Raw genomic sequence first — 12,294 nt, forward strand, 5'->3', positions numbered from 1 at the left:
AGTGAAATATTTGTGAAGTGTAATTGCTGTGTTAAAGTATGAAAAATGGCACTCAATTAATGCACAGCCATAACTCAAGACAAGAATGAGATAATGGCCAGATAATATGCTTTAATGATGTTGATTGAGATATATATTACCCAAAAGTGAAATGTGGTTTGAGGGGACATGTTGCAGGAACTAACTAACAGACGATGTTTTTCAAATCCTTGTTTGAAATTAGATAATCCACTCCTGTTTATTCATAGTTCTTGATGCAGAATGATTTAATTTTCTAATAACACAAATTAAGCAACATAAATTGCACTATAAAGTGGGAATTTAGTGCTTAAAATTTCAAATACTCAGAACATTTGAATTTAAAGGTAATATTGTGAATACAGGATTTAATGGATAATTGCACCTTGCCAAATCTTTGATACTTAACTACTCAACGAGTAAAACCTAGATGACACTTTTTCATTGTCCCCAGATTTATGTCACTATTTCTTAGTGCCCCACATAGAAGAGTATAGAAACAATGGTTGTCTGAGAATTTTCTGTATGAAATTAAATTTTCAATTTATCTGCAGAAATTTATTCTTGATAAATGGGCTTATGTAATATGGGAATTTTTTTTGTAATAGTAACAATGGAAACTTTCCCCACCAATTTAGCTGCTGGAAGCTTTGATCTCCTTGACAACACCGATATACATCTACACTTTCCAGCTGGAGCTGTTACAAAAGATGGACCATCTGCTGGTGTCACTATAGTAACATGCCTTGCCTCTCTGTTCAGTGGCCATTTGGTGCGTTCTGATGTAGCTATGACAGGTGAAATAACATTGCGAGGCCTTGTTCTACCAGTGAGTATCTAAATTTCTGAAGCACATTATCCTTAACACTCACTCTCATTATAATTATGCACAATATTGAGAAAATGTAATCAGTTTTTAACGTATAAACTAGATAAACTTTAGAAAATGCATATTGTTTCATTTTTCTTTATTCAGATATTCACAGTAACATTATTTAGATTATTTATGAGTCCAATTCAGTCTCATTCTTCTCATTGCAGTTATTTTTCGGAAGAGAGTATATCATGTTAAATGATATCAAGGGAAGATAGCCTTCAAATCCAATTTATACCATTGTACCTTTCTTAACAGAGAATGGTTTAGAATTATTTCTTACTTTTTATTAAACTGGATATGCACTCTGAATGGCAAAATTTTGCCACTTACTGAAACTTCCCATTGGCTAGGGTGAGCATGACATATTTCACTTCTTATATGCCAAACTGCTATGATGATGGTGTGGTCCTTATTACATCATGGGCTCTCTCCCCTCCTCCTGGTATCTACTCCACCTAAACTACTCTACAGCATCTCACCATTTAGATAAGTTTATTTTAATTATTCTAGTCAAAATGGACTTTTCCATTTTCCCACATTATACCTCATATGCAGCTCTTTGCCCACTTAATCTATCTATGTCTCTTTGTAGCCTCCTTATTTCCACTTCACAATTTACTTTTAGAATCTTAGAACCCTACAGTGCAGAAAGAAGCCCTTCAGCCCATTTTCTGTCAATCTTTGTGGTCATCAGCAATCTTCACAACTATACTTTCATCCACATCATTTATTGAAGTTGTAAAACGTTGAGGCACTAGCACTGATCCCTGTGACACGCGAATCATTACATCCTGCCAACCAGAAAAATCCCATTTATGCTATCTGTTTCCTGTTAGTTAGCCAATCTTCTATCTGTACCAGTATGTTACCTCCCCGCCCCTCACCATGAGCTTTTATTTTGTGCAATAACCTTTGATGTGGCAACTTATCAAAGGCCTTCTAGAAACCTAATACAGTACATTCACCAGTTTCCCTTTATCTGTAACACATAGCTTCTTCAAAGAACACCAGTAAATTAGTTTAATGTGCTTTTCCTTTCACAAAACTCTGCCTGGTTGCTATGAATTTTTTGAAGTGTCCTTCTATTCCATATTTAATAATAGCTTCTCATATTTTCCCAGTGAAAGTGTTAGTCTAACTGGCGTTTAATTTCCTGCTTTCTGTCCCCCTCCCTTTTTGAATAAAGATGTTATATTTCCAATTTTCTAATCTAATATAACTTCCGAACTCTAGGGAATTTCGGAAAATTATAATCATTACATCATCTATATCCCTAGCCACTTCTTTCAAGACCCTAGCATAAAGTTCTTCCGGGATTTGTCAACCTTCAGCCTCAACAATTTGCTCAATTTTTCTAAGATTTTCCCTCCCTTTCATTTCCTGATTCACAGCTCTTTCTGGGATGTTACTTGAATCCTCTATAGTGAAGACAGACAATAATACTTGATCAATTCATTCTCCACCTCCCTGTTTTCCAATATCGTTATTCATTATTCCCTTATTTTCTTGTTCGTAATTGGATAAGTTATTACTAATTTTCTTTCCATATGTTAACTGTATTCTTAAATAAACTTTGTTTGATAAAAGCTCCCTTTTGGATCATATCTGAAGTGAAATATGTCATGCTCACCCTAGCCAAATTCATAATACAAAATTCATGATCCAAGCGGACTTCGTAAAACACTTTAGAGTTTCTGACCTGAATTATGACACTTATTTAAATATCTATAGGAATTCTTACTATCTGTAGCTTGCTCTTGTACTCTGATTTTTTCACTCCTAATTAATCTTCTTGTCATTCTTTGTTGTTCTTAGCTATCTTCTCAGCCTTCCCACTCAAGCCTTTTTACTTCTTCATCAACCACATTGTCTGAGCCCCCACGAACCACATACTCTGAGCCCTCACTAACACTACTTTCTTCTATCTGGCTGTGAAATAAACTCTCCCGTGGGTTATGTACAACAGCATTTTTGAACTCCAATCTGTTTAGCTTTTGTCTGTCTTTCGAAAATGCTAGTTCTGCAGCTGTGGATTTGCAATTAATCCTAAGAGCAGAAGGAAAAGAACTAAATGGAGACATGATGAGGCAAAATGTCATGGTCACAACTGTGAAATGGTCTGAAAAAAGTAATCATCCATTTGACTTCCTGGTTGGATGGCTCAGCTCATTCTGTAACATTTGGAGGGCAATAAATTTTGAACAGTGCTGTTTTAATTCTGACAGTACATGCTATCTGTCCACTAGAAATACAAACTAATTTCTGGGCAATTCCCCTTGCTATAGGGGAAGTTCTTGACTTTTGATGAAAAACTACCTTCGAGTCATTAAAAAGAACCTCATAGCAAGATGAGCATTATATCCAATTGGAATATTTACTTAGCATTTATTTTCTATTCATTCATGAGATGCGACCATCATGGGCAAGGTCAGCACTTACTGCCCACCCTTGATTGTCTTTAAGAAGGTAACAATGAGCTGCCATCTTGAACAGCTTCAGTCCGTGTAGTGTAGATAACATCCATAGTGTATTAGGCAGGGAGTTCCAGGATCTTGAACCCGGGTCAGTGAAGGTATGTTGAGATAGTTCCAAGTCAGGATGAACTGTGTCTTGGAAGGGAATAGGTAGTGGTTTTCCCATCCATTTGCTGTTCTTAATTTTCTCCATGGTAGAAGCTACTGCCGAAGAAGTCTTGATGAATTTTTGCAGTGCACTTTGTAGATAGTACATACTGTTGCCACTTAGTGCCAGTGGAGGAAGTGAATATTTAAGGTGAAGGATGGGGTGCCTATCAAATCGGTTGCTTTGGCCTGGATGATGCTGCGCCATTGGTTAGAAGCCTTTATGCATCATATGGCCATTATATTGACATTTTATTGGTGAATAATCACATACGTCAAGGCTGCACCAAAGATAACCTCAGATTGTCTGCAAACCAGAATCTTAGCTAGCATTGAATAGTGATATTTGTCTGGACAATAAAAATGATTGCATCTGGTGTTCAATATAGTTATGATTGAGGTTGTCTTGAAGGTATCTCAGGAGGTCATTGTGAGAATGACGAAGTGGAGCAGTTTTTATTTATTCATTCATGGAATGTGGGTGTCACTGATTGGACCAACATTTATTGCCCATGCCTAATTGACCTGGAGAAGGTGGTGAGCTGTCTTCTAGAGCTGCTGCAGTCCATGTGTTGTTGTTATACACATAGTGCTATTAGAAGGAGAGTACTGGGATTTTTGAGTCCATGACAGTGAAGAAATGACCATGTGAGAACATAGGGCCTTATAACAACTCAGCATTTAGGACAGAAGCTTTTGAAGCATTGCCAAACTGAAAGACTTATCCACCAAGTGGAATTGACTCGTTGAGGTTGGGATATCCAGCAATTGGATGCTTTCCCTGAGAGAGCTGAGGAACGAGAAGATGGTACAGTATTATACAATATTTGTCACATGGCCTGATACAGAGAGGCAGAGAGTGAGCCAAAGCAGTTTGCAAATTCAATGGCTTCAGATAATTCTGATTGCATTGTAACCATTCAGGTAAACAGGAAAAGGAGAGACAAATGGCTGCAAAGTGTAAAACCAATTAGATTTTGAGGCAGATTCAGACTTTTCAATCTAATCTGAGAAAAAGAATACCAATTGGTAAACAGTTCTTTCTTTGACTAAACAGCCCAAAGAGGTTATATTCATATGTAGCATTTTCTAATTTAGGATTTAACTTCTTTTATCACCACATTGTGGCAGAAATGCTTTTTTTACTTTTCCTGCTCAGCAGTGTCAGTTTCTGTTGGAATCTCAGATGATCTTGTTTAAGTACCCTGCCTTTCTTCATGCTACACATAGATCTATTAACCTGTAAAGCAGAAAGTACCTCATATCATGCTGCTCTGGCTTAACCCAGGGCATAACAGTTTGAAAGAATTAACAGTATCTATACCTGGTGGGCATGGTCTGAAGATCTTGAACATTCAATGGAAAACATTTCTTCTAAAACTTGGATATATACTATATATGATGAGGGAGTGTTATTGTCAGTACTTCTCATATGATAAAGAATTAAACAGGAGTTAGTCATGATTAAATAATCAGTTTTCATTTTTGAAGGAACTGGAACCTACTTTTCTTATTTACTACCTGTTAAATATTTTAATTTCTGTTTTCAAATAGGTGGGTGGAATAAAGGATAAAGTTCTAGCGGCACACAGAGCTGGTCTGAAGAGAGTTATTCTACCAAAACGAAATGAGAAGGATCTAGATGAGATTCCTGCCAACGTGAAGGAAGATCTGGATTTTGTAACTGCATTTTGCTTGGATGATGTACTTAATGCTGCATTTGATGGAGGATTCCCAGCTGAGTCAAGACATAGTATTTTGAACAGTAAACTCTAAAATTTTTACAACTTGGGACCCAGATTCAATTCCCAGCTTGGGTCACTGTCTGTATGGAGTTTGCATGTTCTCCCTGTGTCTGCGTGGATTTATTCCAGGTGTTCTGGTTTCCTCCACAATCCAAATGCCAAGATGGGGTTTGGTGCATTGGCCATACTAAATTCTCCCTCAGTGTACCCGAACAGATGCTGGAGTGTGGCAACTAGGGGATTTTCACAATAACTTCGTTGCGGTGTTGACGTAAGCCTAATTGTTACACTAATAAATAAACTAAACTTAAATCTGTTGTCGTCATAGGCTGAATTTTCCCAAAAATGACTTAAGGGTACAGTCAAGGCAAGGCCATCATGTCTGGTCTCCACTGGTGGAAACAAGCTGTAATTCTCACCAGTGAGAGGTCCAACCAGCGAGGTGGTAAGTTTGTGCTCTTACATTAATGTCACGTGATATGCAAATAGACTTTCCACACTTTGACTTTTTTTTGGAGAATGGTGAGTTTTGCACTGGGTCTGAGGGGCAGACCCTAAACATGCTGGTAAACTTGGCTTCAAAGAAATAAAAATCATTTTTAAAGAGTGCCTGTTCTCAAACTGAAATTGAGGACCCCCCGCTCCCTCCCCCTCATGGACATTTAAAAAGGTAAAAAGTTTATTTATTAATCAAAGTAGGCTTGCATTCACACTGTAATGAAGTAACTGTGAAAATCCCCTTGTTGCCACATTCTGGCACCTGGTCGGCTGCACTGAGGATTTAGCATAGCCAATTCACCTAACCTGCACATCTTTTGGACTGTGGGGGGAAACCAGAACACCTGGAGGAAACCTATGCAGACACGGGGAGAATGTGCAAACCCAAGTGGTCCCTGTGAGGCAGCAGTGCTAACCATCCCTCCCTCCCCCCATTGAAGCAATGTTTATGGACCTCATTTTGCAACAAGCTCACTGGCATTGGGGCTCTGGCAATGCATCTTCCTTGATGACTTTCTTCATGACCCAGCCCCCTTGATGATGTCCCTGGCATCCTGGCAGTGCCCACTTGGCATGCCAAGGTGCCAGTTGGCACTGCCAGAGGGACAATGCCCAGCCATGTTCCCAAGCACTGGTGTCCTCCATAGCCTCTGAGCCCTCTCACTGGCATGGCCATCGCCAGTGAAACCAGTGGTAATTCCTACCAGGCTCCTGCTGTGCTCGAGGATCAGAAATTTCTGGGAGCAGGGAAGATCTGGCCTTGAATGGACTCAGCATGTTTACATATGCTGATGTGGTTATCAGCTTCACTGGGAGTGGTGGGTGGGAATATACTGATGCGGTTCCATGCTTATGCAAAATGCACTAAACTACTGGCCCATAATTCTTTGGCCCAACATGTTCTGTGGCCATCATTTCTGAAGTGGCAATCATTGAACTTGATTGGTGATGCATTACAGAATGGTAGGATGGAGTGGAGGCTTGCAACCCAGAGGTAGGTATGATGTGAAGGCAAAACACTTGGACAAAGAGAAAAATGTGTTCTGAATCATAATACACACCTTCCAGTGGCTATTGATTTATGCTATTTAGCCTAAGGCCTAGTAAGAGAGTAATATAAACAAAAGGATATAAATAAATTCTAATTTGCCAAGATTCCTTTTAAAAAGTTAGTAATATTTCTGTTACATTGTGAATCACATGATGTAATAAATTGTCAAATTTATTGAACTTTGCCCAGCAATGATGATGGATCTGTTTATAAATTAGCAATGTTTTTATTAAGTGATGGCATTTAACCATTATACTTAGCTTTTTATGCTAATGTTAGAGCTATATCTAACCTAATCATGCTTTGTTTCTTTCGTCCAAACAAATTTGCAGTTAAACTCTTATCTTTCTTAGGGGAGAGGATGATGTTTTAGGCTGGATGTTACTTGAAATCCAAATAAAACTTAAGGACTAAAATTGCTGAAGCAAATATAATGGAACTGTTGTTTTTTTTCCACAATTCTGAAAATAAAGTGATTTGCAGCATTAGGAGTAATGGAGAGTTCTGATTTAGTACTATGGCAATTTCTTTAAGAGGCTGCATTTGTAAAAGGCAAAAGCAGTTAAGGGGCTGGATTTTCCCCTATTGCAACTGAGCAAATCCACATTAAGAGGACCAAACCAGAGGCAGGCATGGCTGCAGGATTAAAATTACCAGGCCAATCCTGCCACTCCCCCTATCAGAAAATATGGCCTGTTGCAAAACTCCCATATATTTTAAAGATGGCTGTTTTCCCTTGGGTTATTTTCTTTTGAGGCAGGAGGGTTCCTGAAGGTTGCATGAACTAAGCCAGTTGGTGAACCTTGGAAAAAGCTGCCTGTGAAGTTGGACATCTTTTGAAAGGGAAGTTTAACAGCTTTTGCCGATTCCAACTGTTGTAATTAGATGTTTGAAATGTTAAATATAATTAATTTAATGATTGATCATTAGGCTCTGTCCTTAAAAGGTAAGAATGAATTAAATTGACCAGTACTGTGCAAGAGTTCAGATACATTAAAATACTTTAGCCAGTGGATAAAGTCCTCTCCTGTAAGCATGCAGAGGACCCGTAACTTTGACTTTCACATTATATCAGTATGCCGACTGCTAAGCCTTAAGCACTTCCAGTGTCCACTGGGTACAGAATAATGCTACCAGGGTTTGAAATGCTCTTTGAAAGCCCCTAAAAAAAAAACTGTCCCCTTACAGGCAGGAAAAATTAACATAGCCATTCCTACTATTGAAAAACTTTAATCTATTTAACATTCCTTCAAGTAAACAAACAAACATTGCAAAAGCTCAAAACTGTCACAACTAGCAGTCTCCCTTTGCAGCTGTGTAAATATTCCTCAGAGGGCTGAATTCAGTGAATCTTTGAGCTCAGCCAGCCATTTGCAATGATGCAGGCTATGACAAAATAGATGTCTGGCTCTTTTAAGCCTGCTTTGTTGATAGTTGCAAGCCCATAAAAATGGGTTTTATCCCACTAGTTACAGGCAGGTTTCTAATCTGCCTACCTTCATGGCTGCCTTGAGAGATGGTGGCAACAACTGTAATTCTATGTGAATGTGCTGACTTTATGAAGTATGATATGAATGAATTTGGACCCTGTATTCACAAATTCATAATGGTCACTGATCTCATTGTGAAATCTGGTTGGGGGTGAAAGGGTGTGGTTATTCAGCATTTTGACATCTTGTACATTCAAGATGTAGGTCCTAAATTTTTGGATTTTCTCCCTGAAAATTTCTGTCTTTTCTCATTAAAGATGTGTAAAACCACCTTCTTTGACTAAGCCTTTGATCACTAATATTTCTACATAGCTGTCAAATTTTGTGGAGTGCCTTGTGTTTTATCATGCTACATAAACATTGTTCAAAACCTTGTGAAGTACTGACACACACGAGCAATCACAGTGCAAGAAACCTGCTCAAAACAGAGCAGTGCCTCTTTTGAAAGCACTGGAACCTTCACTAATAGTTCTCAATTACTATTCTAGTTGATCAATATCCCACATTGCACTGATATACAGATGGTAAAAATAGCACACAAAAAGGAGAGAGACAAAGAAAATCCTGGTATGCCTTATTTGTGCACAAAACAGCTGAAAAACTAGAGCACCCTGCAATAAGAGTAAGATAACTATGGAGAATTCTGAATTTCATAGATGTGGAAACCAGCAGTGACCACAAGAGGGCTCTGCAACATATCATGAATCCCATTTATGGCCCCTACACCTTGGGGAAATTAGTCATAATTGAATGACCTTTGCACTTATTCCTGTTTCATTCCAAAATGGATGAATTCTCTGGCTTTCCCAAAAACTGGATCACTGACTTGGTGAGTGCAAGAGCAGTTGGCATGGTGGCTCAATTTTTCTATTGCAAACTCTGAAATGAGTTACACTTGAAAGATGTCCAACATAATTCAATGGCTACTGGCATAAGAATTCACATGCCAGATCCAGGTGGAAAATGCTCTAAAATTTCAAATAGGTTTGTGGCAAGTTTGTATTAAATTCATTTTTGGGAGGTTGGCATGTCAGGAACCACCCTAACTCTACCCAATTGCCAAGATGTGAGCTATCTTTTTGAACTGGTCTTGAAGGTGATTTTTAAAAGGTTTAACATCTTCTGGACCCGTATAGGCATTTGGGTTGTAGTGGTGGTTCCCTCATTCTTCTTCAAATATGTCACACCTTTAATTCTTTCAGTTAACTCTTTCAGTATTGCATACATAATTACCATGAGTTCAAGTGTAATGTACTACAAGAGGACTAGATTAAACCTACCAAGGGGGAGTAGGCTGGAGGAAGCTGAAATCACTTAATGGCTCCCTGAGGAGGAAGGGATCCAAAAAAAATGTGCAGACACCAATAGTATGAACACAAGTGCCATAACCACTTATTTCACCACTAGTTTTATCATTTAACAAACAAAGAACAGCACAGTATGGGAAACAGGCCCTTGGGCCCCACAAGCCCACACCACCCAGTTTAACACTGAGTGCCTTATTCAAGTCCTCCTTCTACCTACGACTTTTGTCTACATCTAGTGGACTCCACAATAAAGGGGTGCAAATTTAGGGAATTATATGTGCACCAGATTAAGGGAGATCCAATTTAGGGACAATTTAACTCCCTTATACACAAAGGCTTGGTCATCCTTTACAATTTCACATGGAGGACTAAAAAGGATGCTGATCCTACTTTGGAATATTTCTTTGCATTATCTAAGACAATGACAATGAAGACAGACACTCCTCTGGCATAAATCCCAGTAGCCATATTTATATCTCTCAATCCCCAATTCTGACTTGCTAGGGACAAAATGGTAAAGCTCTCAAGAATATAAATTGTAATTCAATCTATTAAGGACTCAGAACACTCCTTTAGTTGACTTAACAGGTGTACTTTGATCTGAAGTAGGGAATGGGTTAATGAACTTTGTAATACTTGGTGATTTGTAAAAGTATTGTATGCCAGAGAGATAAGAAAGCAGCTGTCCCCTTTGTACGCAAATTTATGATTTTCCTAGCTAATTGTGTTCAGGAATGTAGCTGACCCAGCTCATATCTATTTGTGTTTTTAATATTATGGACTTCTGTCTAACAGTGGAGCTTAGATGCATGCCTTCATATATATATATCCCAACTATATGCTATACAGGTACCTACAAACAAGACTGTTACATGGCCTGTTACCTTGTTTGCACCAGCCTGTATGTTAGCTAATCTCACCACAGGTGTTGAGATGTGGGACAATTGCAGTCTTGAGATAACCATTAAGAAATTGCTGAGGCAGTTACATTCACGGAGGACAAGCCACAGCCTAGGAACCTGCCGAGTATGGGAAAGTGCATATGTGCTGGGGGGCAGGTAGCCCAGGAGAATCGCTGTCTCCCCCAAAAGCTTTTGGATAAACCTGCTATACTTTGACTCAACTGGTCTTATGTATTATTTTGCTACCAACAGATCCTTCCTGGCTTTGTGTTAATATAGTCAGGGTAAACCTACTCAGTCAAAATGGTCAGATCCTCAGGCCCCTCCCTTGAGTATCAAAAAAAAAATCCATGTCTGAAAGGGCAAAACTATTCAATTATATTTGCTGCTGTGGAATAATGCTCAAAACTACTAGTGTGGCATTCAAATAGTTTTTAAATGCCAACTCATTTGAGGTTCTCAAACCTAATTTTCCATCAGTTTGTCTCTTGCAGGTTAATTTTCCAGGCTTATTAACAAGTATGCAAAATACTGCACGATAAAGACTTTTGCTCAGTCTGTGCTCTGAATGGGACTTGTTCATGCTTTTCCTTGTGGGTACTTGGATCCTGTACTCTTCTTCTTTCAGGCTTGCTTCATCTCAAATAATCCAGAATTTCAAAAAGCTTTGTAGGGCTATCATTGCCTCTGATCATATTTATACACTATTTCTCACACATGTAACATTCAGCCTGTGGCATTAAATCACCTCCCAATCTCAATTTGCTGTTCTTCATCCTTTTGACAATGTATCTTTAGCATTTGAATGCCAAATTGTTGCAATTTGTGTCAAGATCTACAAGTGATTAAAATTCCTACATGCAAGTGGCAAACCTCAAAATTAAAACATTCCCCACTCTGCACCAACCACAATCCTATCCAGGCCCTATTCCTATAAACCCACATATTTACCCTGCTAATCCCCTGATACTAAGACAATTTAGCATGGCCAAGCAACCTAACTTGCATATCTTTAAACTGGAGGAAGCTGGAGCACCCAAGAGGAAACCCACCTATCATGCATGTTGCGGTAGAACATAGAACACTACAGAACAGGCCCTTTGGCCCACAAGTTGCACCGATCACATCTATACCTATTAAGCCATAGACCTATCTATAACCCCCAATCCCATTAGATCCCATATACTTATCCAGAAGTCTTTTAAGACCCCAGTGAGTTCACCTCTACTACCACCAACGGCAGCCGATTCCATTCACTCACCACCCTCAGTGAAAAACTTACCCTTAACATCTCTGTACTTGCTTCCCTGCACCTCAAATGTGTCCTCTCGCAGCAACCATTTCAGCCTGGGGAAAATAGCCTCTGAGAATCCACCCTATCTATTCCTCAACATCTTATAAGCCTCTATCAGGTCACCTCTCAACCTTCATCTCTCTAGGGAGAAGAGTCTCAGCTCCCTCAACCTATCTTCATAAGGCATGCCTCCCAACCCAGGCAACATCCTTATAAATCTCCTCTGCACCCTTTCAATAGCTTCCACATCCTTCCTATAGTGAGGCGACCAGAACTGCGCACAGCTTGTTTGATGTCAGCTCGTTTGTGTCTTCAAATACAACATTTCTATTCTACAAATCATGACCAGAAATGTAATTACATTAACATTTTGTAGTGGTTAAAATTTGTAATTGCACTTTGGCTTACTTTTGTTGTTCATCAGTTCAGACAGAAAGGGACACTGAGGGATTATTGGGATCTGATTCAGCTCACTGCTTCTGCACAAGCTT

The 12,294-nt window shown here is 39.0% G+C and overlaps 1 protein-coding gene across 1 annotated transcript in view; it reads left to right on the forward strand.

Annotated features, from left to right (window-relative positions):
- The window catches only part of lonp2 (lon peptidase 2, peroxisomal), a 99,173-nt gene extending 91,878 nt beyond the window's left edge, over nt 1–7,295 (forward strand). Inside the window, exons 14-15 of the mRNA XM_080186957.1 lie at nt 657–847; nt 5,071–7,295. Coding sequence (XP_080043083.1) covers nt 657–847; nt 5,071–5,292 — 413 coding nt within the window. The 3' untranslated portion in view covers nt 5,293–7,295. The remainder of the gene's footprint in view (nt 1–656; nt 848–5,070) is intronic.
- The last annotated feature ends 4,999 nt before the right edge of the window (nt 7,296–12,294 follow it).

This window comes from Carcharhinus amblyrhynchos, chromosome 4 (assembly GCF_965287045.1).
Source record: "Carcharhinus amblyrhynchos chromosome 4, sCarAmb.v2.hapA, whole genome shotgun sequence".
NCBI classification, from domain to species: Eukaryota; Metazoa; Chordata; class Chondrichthyes; order Carcharhiniformes; family Carcharhinidae; genus Carcharhinus; species Carcharhinus amblyrhynchos.